The sequence below is a fragment of the Haliotis rubra genome, unplaced genomic scaffold, assembly GCF_003918875.1.
Source record: "Haliotis rubra isolate DU_JTF1 unplaced genomic scaffold, ASM391887v1 Scf1040, whole genome shotgun sequence".
Classification (NCBI taxonomy): Eukaryota; Metazoa; Mollusca; class Gastropoda; order Lepetellida; family Haliotidae; genus Haliotis; species Haliotis rubra.
In genome coordinates, this window is record NW_025764938.1 from 86,146 (window position 1) to 110,478 (window position 24,333).

The window sequence follows — 24,333 nt, forward strand, 5'->3', positions numbered from 1 at the left end:
ATTCTTTACAAAATCCACACTAATCCACACCACCATGTCACCTTTCTTGATTGTTATGTTGGGCATTTGTCCCTTGATCTGTGTAACGAGGCTATTATCCATAACACAGATTATTGACAGATTTTGTCAGGCAAAGCTGGGTGAGTGAGTGAGTGAGAGTAAATGTTGCTTTAGGCCGCATCAACCATATTGCAGCTATTTACCACAAGAAAATCAAATATTTCCTTTAGAAATGTATACTAGTATATAATAAAAGTGATAATGAAGATCACTAAAGCGTCAGCCCATTATCACAGTAAAAACTAAACTAGTAAAGAAATTTCCTTCAGATAGGCTACAAATAAATGGTTGGAAACAGTATTGAAATGTTCAGCAATTGTCTGAACAGAGCAAAAAATCCACACATTCCAATAAAAGATTCTTCACAGTAAGAGTACTGTGGCAAGGAATACAAGGAAGGGAATCCTCTCCTTTAATATATATGAGTGAGTATAATGTGAATGTCCAGTGCGACACCTTCGTATCACCACGTCATCTTGACGATTTAAGGCAAAGCTGAAATCATGAATACAACAGGGTCCATAAATGATCAAATTACAAAGATCACCGGGTTGATATATCAATTTATTTTGAGTGGACATTTTTACAATTCATTTCTGCATATCATTTGAGGAAAGGTAAACATGCTCACATTTCTTAATACCCCGGAGCCGGCATATGGATCAGGCGCAATTCTTTTGTTTCACATATCTGGTTGCCATCAAGGTTACAAGAAAGACCTGCCTATATATTTACATCGTAAGATGGACTTATACAGACACAAATTTCCCAGTAATTCATACGTTGTACAAATATCCTTAGAGCATTTATACACTGGTACAATTAACAGAATGAAATATTTAATATGCTGCCTAGCTTCATCAAAGTCCTCTGAATCCACTGCTCCATTTCTTCTCAAATCCTTACATACCATTCTGTATCATTAATTTAAGAGCTAACAAATTACTTTTCCAAACTAGAAATCAATATGTGTTTATCCTCTGTTATTCATGTCAATGAAAACAAATATTGCAAACATAATACAAAAACAAACCAAGGATGTCAAGGATTCTACATGGCCAAAGGTGTCATGAAGTCTGGTAAACATCCAATCACAGAAGCTTGTAGAGTTAAGCTACTACTTGGCTGACAAATTTGAGTACATTGCTGGAAATCTAAGCATATTGAATGAGTTTAGTTTTATGGCCCTTTTTGCAATATTCACCAGAAATGGGCTTCCCACATTGTACCCATGTGGGGGGAATCAAACAAATCTAAGCATAAGCAGGCTTGCAAAACAAAACGGCTAAGAAAGACTAGGCAAGTCAGCACCATCTCCAGAGACCTCAGCCACCACAGAACCAGCCACTCCAAGGAACCACTACATGCTACTGACTGTCAGCTATGTCAGCTGGTGTACAAGTACGCATGCTTCCTGGCAGTATATCCTTCTCTTCTAGCTATGCAGTATCCATAAAGAAAACAGCACCATGGAATCAAGCTTGAAGGAACTTATCACTATCACAAACTACTAAATACCATTCTCGACAGCTTTCATTCTCCATTCTTAGTGTTTTTACAAAACTTTGAATATACTGGTAGGCTTTAAATTGCAGTGTTCTTGATCATGACTCAAATATCTTCTCAACAAATGAACTAACAGCACTTCATGCAACAACAAAGCAAACAATTCTGTAATATTTACAACATAAAATAACAATAAATATATTCACAACTCAAATCCACAAATTTTATCTAACAAAGGGGTAAGGCAGTTTTAATACAATGTGAATCTACAAAATGAATTTCATGAGATGAAGAAATCCACCTAATTTCATCATGGCAGATTTAATAATATTACTCTCTGTAACAAAATATAAAATTACTGATATCATTTCATTTGTAAACAGTAAAACATCCTGCATATAAATGACAAAAAACATTGATCATATTATGCTGTTGTTGTTCAACAAAATATTGAGATTAGTGTACCATGACACCTTTACAATGAAACTTTGAAGCAAGTTACAATCATTAACTGAACCTTAGCTGACATACAGGTTATACACCTTGCTTTTCTTGATCTCTGACAACCTCAGACAGAAATCAGGCATGGAATATTTCAACCTGACACAGGTAACACAAACAAACTGTCTTTCTGACTGAAAACTCAAGTCTTGCTGAAACTGGAAATTACTTTCATGAATTCACAAAAGGTAGTAGGATTTTGTCAAAGGAAAATCTATTGCAGCTTTTAGGCAAATCATCTTATCCGATGTTCATGGTCATTCTGTCTGTAAACCCAGTTTTGGACAAGTTTCTGATATGTGAAGTATGTAAGTTCATGGTAGGCCCAAATTGCTCTCTACAAACTTTCTTATTACATAGGTTGAAATAACCGTAGTTTAGATAGTTCAAGACTGCTCACAATATGTCTCAGGCTAATATGCTCAATGCATTATGATAAACAAAAACATTAGGATACATCATATTATTACACAATAAGTCTGCATATAATCTCCATGAAGGTGTCAGTATCGTTATAAAGCTACACAGTATATTAACTACAGATTAAAGCCGTATATTCAAGATATTCAAGAGTAATTCAATTCAAAAGTCTTGCAGCATTCAGTACTGGTAAATATGTGTTTCTCTGACTGGCATCAGGACAGTTCCACAGACACTGACTCTTGTCTCTTAGAATATTTGTTAGGCAACTAAAAACATCAGTCTTAAATAATTATCATTCCTCTTAATGATTGCTTATCACACATAATAACCTTAGGTAACAAAACATATGGCCTGGCATTTAACATTCAACTGCTTCTAATCATTTGGGTCATCTCTGGCAAGTCAGACCACAACAATTCATGAAGTACTGGTCCTGATAATTTTTACCTGTCATCTGCCAGAGGACCAGCATATTTGTTACAAACTGTTTTGTCACACACGCTCTTACACCCTTCCCTCCTAAAAACATTCAACAGTATCTCCTGTGTCCATATCAGTATCAAGATCTTTTCCCAGCTGCATGATGCGAACCTAACATAGCCTCCAACCAAACTCCCATAGTATTAACAACATCAACTGTCACAGCACGACATTCCCCCTGTCCTGATGCACATATCTCAGCAATAGCTTCAGGAAGCCTTCTCGGACGACCTCAAATTATCATGCAAGAAAGCATTTTATCTACATCTGCTCCCAGATCAATATTTATCCCATAGTCTGCTGCAATTGTCAGTAAAAGTTAACACACTGGAATTAATAAATTTCTATTTCATGTATTCAATTTATTCCACTGATAACAGAAACAAATGAAGGAAGAGACTAAATTTTATATTACTGTAATGAAATCAAATTAAAAGACCCCTGAAAATAAGCAAAATGAGACCCCAAAACAATTCAAATATGAATAAAATAACAATTATGTTCCCAATCTGCTTGCCAAAGCCACTTTGTCCGAAATCCTAAATCTATCACTGCGCAAGTTACTGATGAAGGCGAGGCACTTGTAACTATTCAGAAACGATAGTTCTTGAAGAGCTCCTTGGATGTCTCATTAACCGATGTGTAGAATAGCATCCAAGGGTCGACATTAACATCGGATCATAACTAAAATGAAGAGAACAAGAGAGATTCTGTCTGTGACACATTATTATTGGTCTGCCTTCATCATCTGCAAACATATATTCATTTACAGTGGTCAAAATCTACTTGAAACTTCATAACATTTTAGTCCAGCAATCAAGAACAGTTATGTAAAGGACAACTTAACCCTGTTACCATAAGTACATCACCTGCAATGAAGAATGGTTCAATAGAAAATCTGAATATCTAGATAATAATGTCAAGATGAAGAAGGTCCTAATGTCACTCATCAGAAACAATTGCAAAGTTTGAATTTATGCTTATCTTAGAATATGCTGATATATAATTAGTTCGGACTACTTCCACATGTATTTATGTTTCTCTCCTTCCCCATCTATGTGTAACTTGTGTTTATCATCATCCTGAATTCTTTTTTGAATACAGCTAACCATTGTCCTGTTTGTCCTTATCACTACAGGTACACCACCTGCAGCCTGAATGTCCTCCTGTGTAGATAACAGACACAGAGCAGTAGCCTTTACTTGTACGAGTACAAGACTTAGGATTGTACATATGTCTGTTTCAGCAGCTTGTATTTGTACCAGATGTATAAATGTTAAGTGTACAAGATTCTGGGGTTGTAAGAGGCTCAGAGAAAACAATCAGCTTTCCAGTGATCAGCTTCCAATGGCTGAAAAGTCTCAGCGAACTATACAACCTTCGGAGCTGTATTCGCACCATGAGTTCACCACATGCTCAGTTGTACTGTCCAAGGTTCAGAGAGTTACCCAGACACACTAGGCTGGTCTTAAAGAGCTGGGCATTAGTATCTTCACTGTCAGGGTTCCGCTGGTTAGATTCCTTCTTATCATACACTAGACTGCTTCAAGTAATTTTCAACAAATGTGTTCAGTTCTCCGTCCAACCAGTCAGCCTTGTTCCTAAGATTGAAAAAAAAATAGAATGAGAGCATAAAATGAAAGACCATTTACTTACACTGACAATCATATCTGCCATGACAGCAGGGGTGGCACTACTAGTCTTTGCCCTAGGCCTAGATTTTCAAAGCTCTCTTAGCGTTAAGATAGTCGTAAGTAAATGTTAATGTATGGCACTTACGACTATCTTAGCGCTAAGACAGCTTCGAAAATGTAGGCCCTGGTCATTTAGTTGAACGTTAAGTTTTATGATGGCTAGCAGAATTTCAGCTTTTTCATCATGGTTAATGATAATATGTACGGGTGTAGCACATGATAGAAATAGCATATAACAATAATTATTGGTTCAAATTCAAAACATTAACAGAGATTTTTGCCCTTCAGCTATGAGATGGTCACTCTGTTCTATGCTATAGTGCTTCAGCTTTGATCTTCCTATTCTTTAATGTCAACCATTACCTTAGGGATTTGGACTTTCCAGAGATGTCCTTCAGCTGTGAGATGGTGACATCCAGCTGCTTGAGGTCCTCCTGCAGCTGGTGCTTGGTGCTGTCTGCCTGGTGACACAGTCGCGCAAAGGTAGAGGACAGCTCCCTGCAACACACATGCACCATCATGACAAATGTCCCAGAAAGTCATATATATAAATGTCCAAACAATGTAATTGTTTTGAGTGAGTGAGTGAGTGGGTTGGGTTTTACGTCGCTTTTAGCAATATATGAACAATATTACGGCGGGGGACACCACAAGTGGGCTTCACACATTGTATCCATTTGGGGAATCGACCCCAGGCCTTCAGAGTGATGAGCAAATGCTTTAACCACTAGGCTACCCCACCTGCCCTATTGTTTTGAATCGAATGACAGGACAATGGGTTGTGAAGACAAAGACTATTCCTTAAACAGGGACAATGGGTTGTGAAGACAAAGGCTATTCCTTAAACAGGGACAATGGGTTGTGAAGACAAAGGCTATTCCTTAAACAGGGACAATGGGTTGTGAAGACAAAGGCTATTCCTTAAACAGGGACAATGGGTTATGAAAACAAAGGCTATTCCTTTAACAGGAACAATGGGTTGTGAAGACAAAGGCTATTCCTTAAACTGGGACAATGGGTTATGAAGACAAAGGTTATTCCTTAAACAGAGACAATGGGTTGTGAAGACAAAGGCTATTCCTTAAACAGGGACAATGGGTTGTGAAGACAAAGGCTATTCCTTACACAGGGACAATGGGTTGTGAAGACAAAGGCTATTCCTTAAACAGGGACAATGGGTCGTGAAGACAAAGGCTATTCCTTAAACAGGGACAATGGGTTGTGAAGACAAAGGCTACTCCCTGCACAGGAACAAAGGGATGTGAAGACAAAGGCTACTCACTGCTGAACCTGGTGGCTACAGTTGGAGCTGGTGAGATCCACAATGAGTTTCAGTTTGCTGCTGGCATACTCCACATACTGCTGCTTGAAAGCCCTCTCCTTGGCCTTGCTCGTCCAGGTGAGTCTCTCGTACAGGTATAGCAGGCCGTACAGTGCTGCAGACACGGCTATCACACGCCACCCAGCAGCCTTCGTCAACTGACACAAAAACATGGCATCTCAAATACGCCCTTATATGCCTACAATACCTGGAGTAACCAAAGAACTCAGTAAGCCTGTGCCATTCTGAACTTTTTGGGTTTACAATCAGAATATGTGGTTGAAATTGAAATCACTGCATAATTTATATCATCACAAGGAACATTTCTGCCAAATTTATAATGTTTAAGAAAGAGAGGAAGTGGAGCTCCCTGAAACCATCTCAAGCAATATGAATGTAGGGACAGGAGCAGACTTTCCCTTCACCAGGGCCTCCTTTCACAAAGCACTAAGGTGATCGTAAGTCACTGAGGTAACCTTAGTGCAATGTTAAAGAATGGGAGCTAAGGTTAACCTTAGTAAAGGTTGCTTCGTGAAAAGAGCCTCAGTCCTTTAACCATTAGGTTACCATCCATCCCTGTTTCAGATGAGTGAGTGAGTTTAGCTTATCACCACTTTTTGCAAATATTCCAGCAATATCACGGCAAGGGACACCAAAGCCTACTCCCTATCATGGCGGGGGAGTCGAACATGGGTCTTTGGCATGATGAGCGAATGTTCAAACCACTAGGCTACCCTACTGTCCCCTCTGCTTCAGACGAAAGAGAAAGTGTACCCCTTGAGCTACGACTACCTCCCTACAATTCGAGACTTACCACTCCTGCTACTGCAACAGCTCCCAATGTTGTCCGCGATGACAACGACACAAATGTAGTGAGTAAGGACGCCAGCATCTCATCTTGCTGCGATCGGTCAGCTTCGCTGGAATTGGATGTCCGACCCAACTGTGGTCAGAGAAGTGAAACAATGGTTGAAACTGACAGAACTCAAAAGTCTCCTTTTGTTTTTTAACAGAAGTTTCAATGTTCTCTAAATGTCTTTGATAAATAAACTAGTGACAGTGAGAATGGATTAATGCTACTGCAAGCATTATTCCACCAACACTACTGGCTACCAAACAGTTATTGCCATATTTCAGCGGTATTTTCAAAATTACTCCGCCATTCCTTAAATCAATGAAACAAAATAAATCATGATACTTAATTAGCTATTCGCTGATGTGTCCAGCCCATTCACTGCATTATTCAACCAACACTATAGCCCCATGGGTAATCCATGAAATGTACATGTTGCATGTACTTGTACTTGAATCTTGACCTGGATTTTGTGTGTGACATGCAAACATTAACCTCTGAAGGATTCCACACCCTACAATGTCTACAGCCATTAGGGTCTCTATGAAATTTGAAAAGCATATCCAAGTAAACGTACGTTGCAGGTAATAAGTGGCAAGATGAATGAACTCCACTTACACTTCCAGCAGTCCCCATTAAAGCTGACCTCGCACTTTTGCCTCCCAGAAGCCTTTGAATAAGGCTGGTGGGGCCGAGGGAAAACTTGAACTCAATGTCCTCTTTAAAGTCCGCACATAGGTTCCGACAGTCAAGTCTGTAAGCAATCTCAAAATCCCTCTTTGGAATGAGATTATACAGCACTTGCCTTGTCTCTTCTGGGAGAATTGATGACAATCGGTCTAAACATTAACGGAAAGAAAGCTTGTTGATGGTGATGCAGTGATGATTCAATGACACAGCTGTTGTGGGATTGATGTCTGTTTACAGTGAATATAGCTTAAAATTATTCATTGTACAGTAATTTCTGATCAACACTTCTGCATTTAAAATCATTTCGAATTTAAAATCAGTTGAATTTAGAGACTAAATTATTTGAGTCAGAAAAAGATATAAAACAAATCACTGGCACAAAGTAGGGGTCTGGTGATGAAATCTGTCCCATTTTATTGAAAGAAAATGAACAAAAGGATTCAGTGGATATTTTCATTTTACTTCCTATAAATCTGCTAATGCAATATTGCATGTGCATACATGTAAAGACCAATGAAGTCGATGATGATCCTGATCCATGTAACTGGATTGGGTGAAATACCCTCATGCTTATCCCAAACTACAAACACCGTGACACAGGCCTGAACTCACATCCTACAATCATACCTATAAACTAACATCCTTCTTTTGTCTCCTGTATGCATTTCAGTTCAAGTACCTTCACCTCTATCTGTACATAGGCCTTACAAGAGACGAACCCATACGGTCTCCCGATCCAACCCCTTTCATCACTGCTAACCTTAAACCCACCTGCCACTGTGGCCTAGTCATAAAACACTGTGTTCCGATAGGCAAAAATATTTAGCTGCATTATCGATTTCAGATATTCATACATCCTGTCGATGGCATCTACACCCAAAATACTGAACTATCAAGGGTATACTTGTGCTCTGACTGTAGTCTGTGAAGATCAAACTTTCAAGGTGGTAAGGAAATGAATCAGAAGCATTGTAGTTAGCTGTTTGGCTCAAGCATCCATGCATAAATTGTAGACTGGGTTGTATCAAGTGGTTGCATCATGCGTCAAAGGAAATATCTGCCAACACTACATCTGTTAATAACTATGTAATTAAATCAAGCTTTTTGCTGACTTGGTAATGAATTACTAAGGCTTATAAAAAAGAGCATATCATCACTCAATAAAGAAAAATACTCTCTAGATATAAAAAAAATACTACAAAGTTTCTAAAAATATATGTGCAAAAATGCAATGTGACATGAGAATATAAGACTACTGAAACCACAGAACAAAGGCGGCTCAAGAAAATGGTGTAGTGATGATGGGCATATGGTTAATACGACACAGGCTTGTTACCCCACATTCCTCCATCTCTACAGACACAGCTACTTGGCAATGGAGTCACTGTGCATAACCAATTACTCAAGAATAGCCTTGTCCCAACGACAACAGAGGGAGCTCAGAATATATCGCCAACATTTCTTGTGTGAAACAAAGACCCAGATCTACACATTGCTTCAAAGTGAGTCTTGGTTCACAGAATTTAGTATGGAAAAGGGCTCGTTTTTATTCATGAGTCACACATGGCCACTAACAGCCATGTGTAGCTATTACACCACAAGGAGACGCTATGTGTTTGAGGAATGTGGAGTACACACACTTGTATCGTATAGACAATGTTTACATGGCAGAAGCAGCAACAGGAGGCACACAGCAGACCACCATTTTACAGACATGCTTCTGATGAACTGAAACTGCATTAAACATCTACCAGTACCTATAAAAGCAGAGAGATGACTGACTTGTGACCTTAACTGTACTCGGCCATCATAAACCTTTGGTAATGTTATTCATTTGTATAGCATTTATTTCCAATGTAGCACTGCTCAGAAGCACTGGATTATTACCCCAGATAACCAAAGCTGCCTGTGATGAGCGAGAAGGTTAATAGTCACATGACTTATAGCAACGGGTACCCATTTTCTGTTGGGTGAACAGTGAGTCAATGTGTTCATGTGCATGTGTGCATAGCTGTGAATGTGTGACAGTGGGTGATAGAACATGTGTTACATTTGACCACAATGGCATTGTGTATTCAGTGGTTGATTTAGAGTGATCACAGATGAACAGTTACAGCACAGTGTACGACAATGACAAAGAATGCTCCTGTGTTGCACAATAACAGCCACAACTTCTATATACTGATAGGCTGTAAACCTAGATGATAGTCAATGGATGAGCCAATAGTCAACTAATTCCTGTATGTAGTGTCTACAGCCAGTGAGATTATCTCCAGTCCAACAGTGGATCAGACACATCACAGCATGTCAACATGTCTCACAAACCTTTAATATGATCAGGGAAACAACAGGATTTGATATCAAGTTAATAGATTTCTGGAGAACCTGAGGTAGCAACTCTGAAAACTGTATCCTGTTGCTCTAGGAGGGAAAACACCATTATGGACAAAACAGGATTTGATCTCCAGCTAATAGATTATTGAAGAACCTAGAATAAACAACTCTGATTCCTGGTGCCATAGGAGACTGGGGTACCTATACTGGGCCCAAATATCTACTTAGAGATAAATGATATCTTTCTTCAGTCCGTTCTGATGACTGGGTGCAGTATTGATCCATGCTGGTCGTCATGCACTAGCAGCCTGTCACCACTTTACAATCAGTCTACCATGCAAGTGATACATTCAAGGTCCATGCAGTTAGCTCCTTGTGATGCAGCGAAATATTTCTTTCATTACAAATCTGTTTTAAACTGTCATTAGCAACAGTCCTTCAAACAACTTTCAACAAAATCATAAAAAAAATGACCACTTCAAGTCAATTAGGCTGTTCGTTGTCAGGATTGAGGGAATATCTTTACAGTTCCTACACCAACTGAACTAGTCTACACTAAATAGCCAAAGGTCGAAGGTTCCTGGACAATTTTTAGCAACAGTTCTTTACAGCAGAAAAAAACATGGAGCTTAAGGGCAAGAAATTAAGTGACCATCAATGTTTGTATAGCTATCTGCTTCCTGGTCTTTCATTCACCTAACGAAGAAGTAAGAATCTACTCTGTAACATCATGTTCCTCTTAACAAAGAAGTAGACGCTCATGAATTCTCACTTTTTAATGTATGTTGTTCTAAGAGGGGGCTTAATGGATCAGCTGGTCAGGCTGAGCAACTTCATTGCTTCCATCATTTCCCCATCTGTGATGTTGCACGCTCATGCCAATCACTATCGTATGTCAGCTGTGAGAGTTAGCTCCCTTTACCTGTCATATCCGTTTCAGTAGTTTCCACGCCTTGCAACAAAGCCGCCGAGCAGCGTGCCTGCAGGTTACGTCCCAACCCTTCCTCTACATGTGCATGCAACTCCTGACGTAGGAAACCAGATGTACAAGTCACGTGATACGATGGGAGCAGAGAGGGGGTAGATAGGGGAGTCAACAACCAAGCTGTCATGTTTTTCGACTCATTCAGAATGTTTTTATGCTGCTTTCAGCAATATTCCAGTGATTATGATGGGTAATAGCAATGGGCTTCATTTTTCAGTCTAAAGCATCTCAGTGACCAGTTCCACAGAGCAATATTTTTTGTCGTAAGTTATTGTTAAAATATGGGTGCTAAAATGTCTGTGGAACTGGGGTACCTTTGTGGAAAGATGTCCCAGTTAAGCTCTCCAATTTGGTTTTCCTTCAAAAAGCTGAAACTAGAATTTACAGTTCATTGGAACAACCGATGTCATGTCACTTGATTTTGAAAATGACTCAATATGAGATGAGAATACTGACAGCCTGTTGTGACCCCCTAATGCTACAAGTATGACAACATGAAGGTGAGCCCATGGAGAATCATCATGCTCATCTGAACAAGTAGTGGCTGGCTGTACTATGACAGTCAACCTGGTACACTGGGTCAGTCTGCAATATCTCTGTGTATAACTATACCATGTACACCAAACACACCAAGTTTTATCTCAGAACTAAGAGTCTGAACAAACAACTGGGCAAAAAACGCTGTTTGGGAAGGATTTTCTCAGGTTTATATTTTCTAAAATTTGGGAGTGAGTGAGAGAGTTGAGTTTAAACATAACTTTGAAGAGTTTTCCAAGCTACGGCACCGCACGTCAGCTTAATCTGTGAGGAGAGCATCAAATATATTCCAGGTTTTAGACGTTTACGGAGAAACCTGTGAGTAGCAGAACGAACAAATCTATATCCACAATGAGAATGAAAAAGGACATGGATTTAGGGTTAATGTAACACTGTATGAAATGGTAAGGATCAATGTCTGGGTTCTTTTGGCCATGTCAATAGCAGGAAAAAACTTATGATCCTAAGTTGAAAACTTCTGACTTAAATCTGGGAAATTTAACTATCATTACCCACATGGGATAAAATATGATGTGCAATATCTTTATGATATACATTCGGACAATAGAATATTACTTTTATAAGTGACATACTTTCCGCAATCACAACTATCTCATATGTTATTTAATTTATATTTCATGTAAATTTGGGACTGATTAGGCCTAAAAAATATATGTTTTGGTTCCGAATTCTGGTGCCAACCCTATTTTTTTTTAGGCAGTATAAATAAAATAAGCTTTCAGATACCACTGTTTTTCCCCGGCACCAACGGACATCAGTCATTCTGATAGAGAAATTCAACAGGATGGCTGCAAGTTTGATTGAATAAACAATTACACATTGATAAATGTTATTAGTTTGTACTTAACTTCTAATAAAAATGTAAAAGAAAATATCCTACCTACCTACCCTAAATTTTAAAGAGGTTTAATCAAAACCACAACATTTTTTTTATTTGTCCTTAACTGGAATGTTTATATAATTGCTGTTGTGATTTGTACAATCACATATTGATCAACACCTGCAGTCTAGGATTCCAAACTATGTACCCTTCACACTTAAATTAGGAAGGATCATAATATTGTTCAAAAGGATTTTTCTTTGAAAATCTTCTTCCCTTAATTTTGGCGTATTTTATCACTAAATGTTAACACTGCACTCAATGTAATCATTAAAGCCTCATTATCTATATATTGGTCAGGTTATCAGTAAAAGTCACCACTACCTTGCTATTACATTACCTGTAAATTCAACATGAAGTTGGAAATGTGTAATTCCAATTCAGGACATTTCACTGATATTTGTTGCTCACTGTCAGAAAAATATCAGCCACAAAGCAGGTGTAGATAAATCTGGTGGTTTCAACAATGTTTCCATTGCTAATTATAAGCAGGCAAGACACCTGACATGGCTAGTTTAGTACGAAGCTCTTGTTAATCTGATCGATGAAGCTTCTGTATTGTGTCACTTAGAGGCATTATAGGGCAGACATTAGGCACAGCAGATTAATTCAAAACTAAGATGAGCATGGTGATTCAGTAGCCATGGCAACTAAGTAAAACCAAATGACACAGGTGCACCAGCACTGAAAAGTAAAGCATGATGATGAAATTAGGACATAAAACATGGAGCATGCAAGCTTCGAAGAGAAAACAAATCTGAAACAATGAAAATGGATTGATGAGTCACAATGGCAGGGTCTGTGCATTCCCGCTATGAGCTCACTGCACTCCACAGGTCACAAGATGAGGTCACATGATGACGACACCGACCTCTCTTACCTGTCATCCACACCTCGGTGTTGTCCATGCGCCTCAAGATGGACGACGTGCATCGTCCGACCATGTTGCGACACAGTGACGCCTCAACATAAGTGTGGAGATCCTTGCAAAGCAAAGTTGGAACTACACATCAACTTGTTTCAAACTGTTTCATGTGCAGTATTTAGTTGAATGCCGAGCTACTTTACATATTTTAATTGAAACATGGAATCAAACAACTCCCCCTGAAAAGACAAATGGTTTACACAAGTCACTTCACTTCAACAACTTTCTAAAGTTCTTATTTTACAAACAATAATTACAAATATTTTCCTTCCTTAATGGTGTTCCACTGAACAGGTAATTCACCGTTTCTTGAATATGTAATGTAAAATTGTCACTAAACAGAAGTACCCTCTATTTTTCTTCATTGCCTTTTACAAACTTCAGTCGTAAGAAACCCTCAAACCAAAATCTGGTTTACTCTAAGCGCTAAGACTGTCATGAGTCTATGTTAAGGTATGGGTGTTACAATCACTTTAGAGCTAAGTTCCCCCTTGTACAACAACCCCATCAGCATTTTCGTACAAAACAATCTCAACTGTCATAAGTCTATGTTAAGGTATGGGTGTTACAATCAGTTTAGAGCTAAGTTCCCCTTGTACAACAACCCTCTCGGCATTTTTGTACAAAACAATCTCAACTGACAAGTCTATGTTCAGGTATGGGAGTTAAAATCACCTTAGATGGAATTGTATACTTAGATTGACATGTATAACTGCACCCTAAAGAGCAGAAATAAGGCAGGTATTTGTAGAAAGTTGTTGCAATGAAGGTCCATGCATGGTATACTATCAAACATCATTGTGTTGAAAGAGTCAACGTAAATACTCCAAGTTTTCCATAATGATTGCTGCAACTACAAAACTTAATATGGAATACAAGGTGACGAAGCTTTAATTTGAGATCAACGTAATTTCGACACATCAAGATTCAACACAACAGTGTTAGATACTGGTTTTAAAAAACTTCATACAATAGCATGGATGCCAAATTGAGAAGCTGGTCTTATAGTACTGACCTATCTTATGTTAGGGGATGGTGTAGCCATGGAAACCAGGTGAGAATGCACTGTGGGTCACCCCACATCAACATTACCTGTCATGTATGCTGGATGGTATTTACAGTCCATGAAACATGTGGGCTGATGTGAGTATGACATACCATGCTATACAACTTTAGATCAGGATATTTTCCTATTTCTCCATGATACATAAATTAACATAACTGAATATCCTTATCAAACATTGAATAGTATATGTCGAAGTCAAATGCAAACACATTCTGATTATCAGATACCAGAGGCCATAAGAAATTAATTATCAATTTTTATATACACATATATATAACAGATGTGAGATCAGGCATTTTACTTTAAGTATTTTTGTAAGGAAATGATTGACATCTGTGGACATAAGCTCGTCATCAGATGTGATTAACTAGAAGCGTGAATGTTTGGAAGACCTAGTGTATGGTGTGTTTCATTAAGTAAACAAAGTTTAGAACAAATAGTTAGTTTGTTTTTTGTTTGAGTCAGTCTGGACCAGACAATCCAGCCATTGACATCATGAGCATCAAGCTACGCAATTGGGAACCGATGACATGTGCCATCAAAGTCAGCAAGCCTGACCACCTGATCCCGTTAGTAGCCTCTTACGACAAACATGGGTTGCAGAAGACCAATTTTAACCCGGATCTTCATTGGTACACACAGAGTGAATTTCTTCGTCTGAAGTAGAGATTTAAGGATGCCCCATGGGCTGGGGGGTAGACAGGCAGGAATAAAAATTTGATAATTAACTTATTATGACCACAGTAAGAGCTGTCTAGTTCATATGAGCATTCCAGCTTGGGTTGAGGTACAAGGTGTTGTTGTGCTCACCTTCTTGTAATGTTTGAGAGTGACGTTGTCAGCATGGAAGGGGTGGTCATATTCCTCCACCAGGAGGGACAGGCGGCGGATCTCCTCACTCAGTGCTGTGCCCACCTGTACATGACATATCTTTGTTTGAACTCAACAAATAGAACATGAATTTGGTTTCAATGCCAAGGTATCATATGTACAAATCTTCGGTGATTGAATATTCTTTTATGCCAACGTAGCAGTATTTCTTCTGTATCAAAGAGACCTGTAAATAATAAAAACATTACGGCAGGCTGTGGTTGACATAAATATTATTATGAACAAACTCCCTTATCACCATGGATTGAAATTCCAAACCTTATCATAAGATCAATTTATATGCCACACTTTTCCTTTTATGCGTATGGGATGGGGCCTAATCCATTCTAATCAAACAGGATAGGATCTAACCTCATGGGGCCATCCCCACAGGGACCCATTCTGACCCCAAAGGGTGGCACCCATTCTGACCCCCCAGGGTAAGACCCATTCTAACCCCACAGGGTGAGACATGTTCTGACCCCCACAGGGTGGGACCCATTCTAACCCCACAGGGTGGGACCCATTCTAACCGCACTGGGCAAGATGCATTCTAACCCCAGAGGATGGGACCTATTCGCAACCCACAGGGTAAAACTCCTTCTACCCCTACCGGAAAAGACACATTCTTACCCCGCAGCGTGGGACCCATTCTGACCCCTCAGGGTAGGACCCATACTAACCCTACAGGTGGCAACTGTTTTGACCCCAGAGTGTAGGACGTAAACCCACAGGATGGGACCAATTGTAACCCCACAGGATCTAACCTAATCCTGTTTTAACTCCATTGAGGTGAAGAGAGGTGAGATGAAATTGGGTTTAATGTCGTGCTTGAGAATATTTCACTCATACTGACTCCAAGCCGACCAGTCCTTGTTGTACACATTAATGCCGAGCGCCAGACAGGGACCAACAAGTACCATATTTTAACGTCTTTTCATATGACGTGGCCGGGGATCGAACCCCGATCTTCCGCTCTCCGGGTGAAAGCTCTAACCACTACACCATAGAGGCGGTCTTTAACTCCATTGAAGATCCTATAGTAATGCCACAGGGTTGAGGTCAGAAAAAGCACAAGACTGTTACCTTCCTCTCCACCTCTTCCACCATAGCCTTGATCTTATCCTTCACCTCGTTGGTCAGCAAGGTCAGCTGCTTCACCAGGAAGTCCAGCTCATCCCCTCGCTTCCTGTCGCTTATTTTCCTGGTCAGTTCTAGAGACAGAGGAGCAACCATGCTGACAACAGTACCACCTTTCCACTATCTCCATGTCTCTTAAAATCCAGTGACACCATAGCCAACATTTACATCTTACATCACATGCAAAGTCTGTGACTTTAAACAATATGCCTTGATTTTCGATAATTACATCATGACAGATGATAGGTAAGACATAATATCCATAAAGAAACATACGAAAAAAAGAAATGTTGCAGGCAACAGATTCAAACAACTTGAGCACAGACAGCATACAGGAATGCAAGTGTTATAGGAATGACTTTGTAGTATAATGTGACTTACTTCAGCTGCAGACTTGTGTTGAAGGCTTGCTCCATGATTCCCCTGACATCGGATGTGATGGACTTGCCCCTCTCAGTGTGCTGCTCAAACTTGGTCTTCACAGCAGACTTGGAGATGCATTGCTAAAGGACAGAAAGTAAGCTGTGTTTAACATTTGTTTGGTGTTTAAAACTGCACTCAGCATTATCAAACCAATATGGCGGCGGTCTGTAAATAACCAAGATTGGACCAGACCAGACAATCCTATGATCAATCATGAGCATCCATCTTCACAATTGGGATACAATGATAACACTGCTCTGACAAGTCTTCAATTACTTCTGACACTAAGTTATACCAAGAAATCCCTATGTGACTAAGATTTCCTGTTTAATTGAACACCCATCCACTGCGTCATCTCATACAATAAGCATGGGAGACTAAACCTAACCCACAGAGCAGACTTAGATATAGAAATGAGACATACACAAATACAAGCACATACCTCAAATTGGTTTTCAAAATTCGCAAATTCGAAAAGTCGTATTTGAAACCCATCCTGCAATACACCACCTGCAACAAGGAATTCATGTTTGGATTCAAGTGTCCCCAACTTCAATTGTTTACACATACTGAAGAAGTCAACAAACATAGAAAGATGATTTACATAAGAAACATTGTGAAGCCTTTATATATTTGGGATAAAGTTCAGTTTTCTCAAGATCAAATCCAAAGAAATCCTGATATAGTGGATGGTCGTGATCCCATCAGTAAATGTCTAGAAAACAGGTTTATGTATTAACAGGGCTTGTGTAGTGTAGTCTACACTGAAAAAGACATCTTACTGGGGGTAGGCGTTCCTTTGTCCTGGTGCAGCCTGGAAACCAGTGCCTCACGAGCTGACACAAAGAACACTCGGTCCTCGGCTGTCTTCTTGTCAACCACCTTCAGCTCGTCCACAAAGAACTCAATGTTCCTCTCCATGTGCTGCTTCCTCACCTACAACAGAGACCAGTGGTTAGTGACACATAGTTTCAACAGTCGGGAATATAACCGACCGAAAACAAACAAGGCTGGGCCAAGACAACCAGTGGTGTACAGCATGAACAAGAGAGAGAGAGAGAGGGGGAGAAAGGGAGAGAGAGAGAGAGAGCGAGAGAGAGAGAGAGCGAGAAAGAGAAAGAGAGAGAGAGAGAGAGAGAGAGAGAGAGAGCGGGAGAAAGAGAGAGAGAGAGAGAGCGAGAAAGAGAAAGAGAGAGAGCGAGAAAGAGAGAGAGAGAAAGAGAAAGAGAAAGAGAGAGAGAGAGAGAGAGAGAGAGAGAGAGAGAGAGAGTGAGTGAGTGAGTGAGTGAGTGAGTGAGTGGTTTTACATCATATCTAGCAATATTTCATCATATGGGCCTCACACATTGTACATATGTGAGGAATAGAACCTGGGGCTTTGGCATGACGAACAAACGCTTGAACCGCTAGGCTACCTAACTGTCCTTCACCTTATATATTTTGTCTTACATGGGCTGGAATGAGCATCCCATGACTGACTGTAATTATGAGTGAATATTAGCCACATAATAACCAACAGGTTTTATCATGTGACATAGTATTACAAACAAGTGATAACTTCAATATTCTGAATTGTGTAATTTCACAGCTGTGAATCAAGCTGCAGCTGACACACATTTACAACAGTGTTCTACATCCATGGGATAGGAATATACTTACATCTTCCACATCCTCCTCCATAGCGGACACATCCCAGCGGTTTTGGAGTACAAAGATGTTGGGTTTCGAAAGGCGAGAGCTCACTTTGTGGAAGAAGTTCTTCTCCTGCAAGAGTGAATGAGTGATTGAGTATGGTAACACTTGAAGCTCAATAAAGGGCTCAAAGCCCTTCCAAACTTTCAACAGGCTAAGACACGGTCTTCATCAGAAGATGACAAATCCCCCCGGCCCAAACAAATTTGAATGAACAAATCATCTGACAGTTACTTTAAGTCCAACTTGATTCTTTTTCACTAAGTCCAAATCTAATATAAATCATGAAAAATAGAAATCATAAAAAAATAACTGCCAAAAATCTGCATATAGCGAAAAAAAACACTTCAAGATCTGTCTCATATATCTGCTTAGTCTTGTAGAAAGATATTGAACGGTTTTCGAGTTGTGCTCCAGAAACGAAGCCCACCATTCCTTCTTGAGACTAAGACTGAATCGTTTCCATGGAAACCGGGACAAGTAAAAATGCCAAAAATCTGCAAATAGCAAAAGGCACCACTTTAGGTTCTGTTTGATATTTATACCAATTTTTGTTGAAAAAGGTGTCTACCCTGCTTAGACTAAATTACAGCACAAACTTTGACTCCATGGGGATTCCAGGTACGACTGTATCCCAAGCAACCTCTATACCATTATTTATCCATAAACAGATGCCAAACAGCTAAAACGTTGGTGAGTGTAACGATGAACTAAAAACCAAATAACTTTGTCAACATAACTCCATAAATTCAATACAAATCACAAATCCATTCATTGGTAAAAGTGTGTATCATAACACCAGCACATCGGTGTATGAATCTCCCACTGTCTGTGTAGTGTAGTCACTGTCTGCATGAGGGTGGCCACCAGTACATAGGTGTATCTCTCTCTCTCTCTCACTCACTCACTCACTCACTCACTCACACACACACACACACACACACACACACACACACACACACACACACACACACACACACGCAGAGAGAGAGAGAGAGAGAGAGAGTCTGTGTAGTGTACTCACTGTCTGCATCAGGGTGGACTCTGCATTGGCCACCAGCACAAACACATCTGCATCCAGACAGAACTGGTCGATCCAGGAGTCAAGGTCAGGGTCAACGTCGATGCCAGGGCTGAAACAAACAAGGGCAACAATGAGATGATGAGCAAATTCATCCATTGTATTTTGAGGGGAATGAATGGCGGAATGGACACACACCAATAACCTAATCACAGAAGACACAGAATCACCAAATCACTTTAACGTAAGAGAATCAAGTGTTTGCCACTAACATGGCAATGTACCCACCGCTAAAGAGAATGAAACATTTATAACATATTTACTACTTTTCATTTTTTGTTCACATACAAGAAATGACTGATGTCTGCATAATCACCCAATGTAGGCTGTCGACATAATTGAAGAAATTGGGTGCAATGTTTTATGAGATATCACATTTACATAAGTTTGAAAAGTTGTCAAGTGTCGTGGTGACCTTGAAGATAAGGTCAAGGTCACCCAAATCAAATGATGTCTCCTTAATCCCCCAATGTAGGCTGTCACCAAATTTGAAGATACCAGTCATGCCTCGTTTATCCGAACCTCAGATATCCGGAAAACTCGCCTTCTGAATGAAAATTCCTTAAAACGAATTCAAAATGTTGTAAAATTACTCACTTATCCAGAAATTCAGTTTCCGTAACCGGACAGTCATTTTCAGGTACAAAAAGCTAAATTATGTGCATTTATTTCTCGTATATCTGGATGGCTGAGCACTGGTCAGTATGTTTACACACGCATTTTACCGAGTGGCCTTGCATGCCCTAACCTAAAAGAAGTCGGCAGTCTTTGAAGCGGGAGAGGATTAACTACCTGTAATTAGCAAGGTGACACTGAGTTAATTTTAAGTTGTGATTGGCAAGGCCAGACGTCCCCGTTGTTTTGGTAGTGACTTTAATCTGGAAGTTTATGTTAGGTACAGGAACAATGTGAATGTGTGGATGACATCAGAACTATTTCGTGATTGGTTCCTAGCATTTAACGGACAGATGAATGTACAGATATGTTCGCACGTGTTATTGACTTGACTTCTTTATTTGACAAGATGTGATTTGATGTATCCACTGTTATTTGTTGACGTCCTATCAATAAAGATTACGTCCGGGGTCTATTATATTCATTTCTTTGTATGTTTTTTTACATATGGTCCGTGGTTCAGATGTCCGGAAATTCGTTTATCTGGACAATTTCAAGACAAACACAAAGGTCCGGATAAACGGGGGCACAACTGTATTGGGTACTACAGTGCATGAGATATCACGTTAAGAGTTTGAAAAGTGGTCAAAGTGCCATGGTGGCCTTGAAAATAAGGTCAAATTCACCAAATTGACTGGTGTCTGCATAATTCCCAAATGTAGGCTGTCACCAAATTTGAAGACATTGGGCACAACAGTTCATGAGATATTGCATCAACAAGAGTTTGATGAGTGGTCAAAGTGTCATGGTGACCTTGAAATTAAGGTCAAGGTCACCAAAACCGACTGGTGTCTGTGTAATCCCCCAATGTAGGCTGTCACCAAATTTGAAAGACATTGGGTACAACGGTTCATGAGATATCTGGTTAACAAGAATCAGGACGGACGGATGCCGCTGAATACATAGTCCCCCGTGCAGTGTTGCGACGGGGGACAACTTTAGTTTATGATGCTTTTAGACCAGCAATATTGAGGAGGGGACTCACTCACTCTAACCATGCTGGTTACTCAAAACAGACCTCATTCATGAGAGAATTGTCTCCCACAAGACTACCCACTGCCAAATATACTAAGTGTTTTTAAAGTTACATTGCAGTCAACACTATTCCACCCTAAAACAATGGAGTCCGTTCCAGGTAAATCAGTAACTGACAACAAACAATATCTCGAGCCATCAGGATACCGTAAGACACAATCAGTCAATACACAGTTGTAACCATACAATCTGCTAAATTCACATCTTGCAAGTACTTTAAATTCCTACTGATACTTCTAACTTACCTGTCTACAAACACCACATCCTCTCTCAATAGGCGACACTTATCCTTGGGCCACATGATCCGAATAAGAGAGTTAGACTTGAGTCTCTGATCACTCAGATTGTGGGCCAACTGTTTGATTGACTGGAAAGAATCAAACCAATATTAGGCACATTATGCCAATATAAACATGAATATAAACATGATAAAAGCAAGACAAATGGTGAATAAATTATGTACATCGCACTTTCATATCTGTTAACAATCCCTCCTCGTATGTAAAAACTATATTCTCTATGTCCTAAATGCTGAGAGTTGTCAAATGTGTTACCCCGAGGTTCTTGGGTTGGTCGGACTCCTCAGTGAGAAGACAGGCTTCTGTGGAGTCAGACCCTTCCACCTGGATGAAGCAGTGAGTGGTGTGGCCAATCCCACTCGGCATAATCTTGTCTCGCAACATGGCGTTGATGACGGTGCTCTTTCCATTGGAAGTTCTGCAGACAAAACCCACATCAAACTTCACCTTTGAACATAAAATGTGTTACACCAACATTACCAGCACCAGTCAAGTTGTTACACATCCTTAGGTGTGGAGGACATTAATAGAATACAATAAAGTATTCAGAATTAGGAGTCAGTTCCCTCTATCTTAACTTCAATACAAACAATACTTAAAATACACTCTGCAGTCTCACATCTTCGACGTCTATTTCAAACACCATTTACAGCCAAACTCAGAACATACATCACCAACTCCTATTTTATGTCTAATTGTTCTGAGTCCTGATAGTTATTCCTATTTTGAAAAACAAGCCTGACTGAGGTAGACAAAACACATAGTCCTTCAGGATGTTCAACGGTCTCTCACTAAAGGATCAAGTCAGACTGAGGTAGACAAAACACATAGTCCTTCAGGATGTTCAACAGTCTCTCACTAAAGGATCAAGCCAGACTGAGGTAGACAAAACACATAGCCCTTCAGGATGTTCAACGGTCTCTCACTAAAGGATCAAGCCAGACTGAGGTAGACAAAACACATAGTCCTTCAGGATGTTCAACGGTCTCTCACTAAAGGATCAAGCCAGACTGAGGTAGACAAAACACATAGTCCTTCAGGATGTTCAACAGTCTCTCACTAAAGGATCAAGCCAGACTGAGGTACACAAAACAGCTAGTCCTTCAGGATGTTCAAAAGTCTCTCACTAAAGCATCAAGCCAGACTGAGGTAGACAAAACACATAGTCCTTCAGGATGTTCAACAGTGTCTCACTAAAGGATCAAGCCAGACTGAGGAAGACAAAACACATAGTCCTTCAGGATGTTCAACGGTCTCTCACTAAAGGATCAAGCCAGACTGAGGTAGACAAAACACATAGTCCTTCAGGATTTTCAACAGTCTCTCACTAAAGGATCAAGCCAGACTGAGGTAGACAAAACACATAGTCCTTCAGGATGTTCAACAGTCTCTCACTAAAGGATCAAGCCAGACTGAGGTAGACAAAACACATAGTCCTTCAGGATGTTCAACAGTCTCTCACTAAAGGATCAAGCCAGACTGAGGTAGACAAAACACATAGTCCTTCAGGATGTTCAACAGTCTCTCACTAAAGGATCAAGCCAGACTGAGGTAGACAAAACACATAGTCCTTCAGGATGTTCAACAGTCTCTCACTAAAGCATCAAGCCAGACTGAGGTAGACAAAACACATAGTCCTTCAGGATGTTCAACAGTCTATCACTAAAGGATCAAGCCAGACTGAGGTTGACAAAACACATAGTCCTTCAGGATGTTCAACAGTCTCTCACTAAAGGATCAAGCCAGACTGAGGTTGACAAAACACATAGTCCTTCAGGATGTTCAACAGTCTCTCACTAAAGCATCAAGCCAGACTGAGGAAGACAAAACACATAGTCCTTCAGGATGTTCAACAGTCTCTCACTAAAGCATCAAGCCAGACTGAGGTAGACAAAACACATAGTCCTTCAGGATGTTCAACAGCCTCTCACTAAAGGATCAAGCCAGACTGAGGTAGACAAAACGCATAGTCCTTCAGGATGTTCAACAGTCTCTCACTAAAGGATCAAGCCAGACTGAGGTAGACAAAACACATAGTCCTTCAGGATGTTCAACAGTCTATCACTAAAGCATCAAGCCAGACTGAGGTAGACAAAACACATAGTCCTTCAGGATGTTCAACAGTCTCTCACTAAAGGATCAAGCCAGACTGAGGTAGACAAAACACATAGTCCTTCAGGATGTTCAACAGTCTCTCACTAAAGGATCATGCCAGACTGAGGAAGACAAAACACATAGTCCTTCAGGATGTTCAACAGTCTCTCACTAAAGGATCAAGCCAGACTGACGTAGACAAAACACATAGTCCTTCAGGATGTTCGTCTCTCACTAAAGGATCAAGCCAGATTGAGGTAGACAAAACACATAGTCCTTCAGGATGTTCAACATTCTCTCACTAAAGGATCAAGCCAGACTGAGGTAGACAAAACACATAGTTCTTCAGGATGTTCAACAGTCTCTCACTAAAGGATCAAGCCAGACTGAGGTAGACAAAACACATATTACATTCTGGATGTTCAACAGTCTCTCACTAAAGGATCAAGCCAGACTGAGGTAGACAAAACACATAGTCCTTCAGGATGTTCAACAGTCTATCACTAAAGGATCAAGCCAGACTGAGGTAGACAAAACACATAGTCCTTCAGGATGTTCAACAGTCTCTCACTAAAGCATCAAGCCAGACTGAGGTAGACAAAACACATAGTCCTTCAGGATGTTCAACAGTCTCTCACTAAAGGATCAAGCCAGACTGAGGTAGACAAAACACATAGTCCTTCAGGATGTTCAACAGTTCCTCACTAAAGGATCAAGCCAGACTGAGGTAGACAAAACACATAGTCCT

The 24,333-nt window shown here is 40.0% G+C and overlaps 1 protein-coding gene across 1 annotated transcript in view; it reads right to left on the bottom strand.

The window, feature by feature from the left end:
- Positions 1-611: 611 nt before the first annotated feature.
- Positions 612-24,333, bottom strand: part of LOC124274644 (mitofusin-2-like) — a 30,419-nt gene continuing 6,697 nt past the window's right edge. The window contains exons 4-18 of the mRNA XM_046710008.1: positions 21,747-21,909; positions 21,438-21,559; positions 19,426-19,534; positions 18,369-18,473; positions 17,492-17,645; positions 17,152-17,219; positions 16,668-16,789; positions 16,233-16,341; positions 15,087-15,191; positions 10,785-10,887; positions 7,457-7,677; positions 6,800-6,928; positions 5,947-6,143; positions 5,028-5,162; positions 612-4,571 (exon numbers count right to left, since the gene is read on the bottom strand). Coding sequence (XP_046565964.1) covers positions 4,499-4,571; positions 5,028-5,162; positions 5,947-6,143; positions 6,800-6,928; positions 7,457-7,677; positions 10,785-10,887; positions 15,087-15,191; positions 16,233-16,341; positions 16,668-16,789; positions 17,152-17,219; positions 17,492-17,645; positions 18,369-18,473; positions 19,426-19,534; positions 21,438-21,559; positions 21,747-21,909 — 1,915 coding nt within the window. The 3' untranslated portion in view covers positions 612-4,498. The remainder of the gene's footprint in view (positions 4,572-5,027; positions 5,163-5,946; positions 6,144-6,799; positions 6,929-7,456; positions 7,678-10,784; positions 10,888-15,086; positions 15,192-16,232; positions 16,342-16,667; positions 16,790-17,151; positions 17,220-17,491; positions 17,646-18,368; positions 18,474-19,425; positions 19,535-21,437; positions 21,560-21,746; positions 21,910-24,333) is intronic.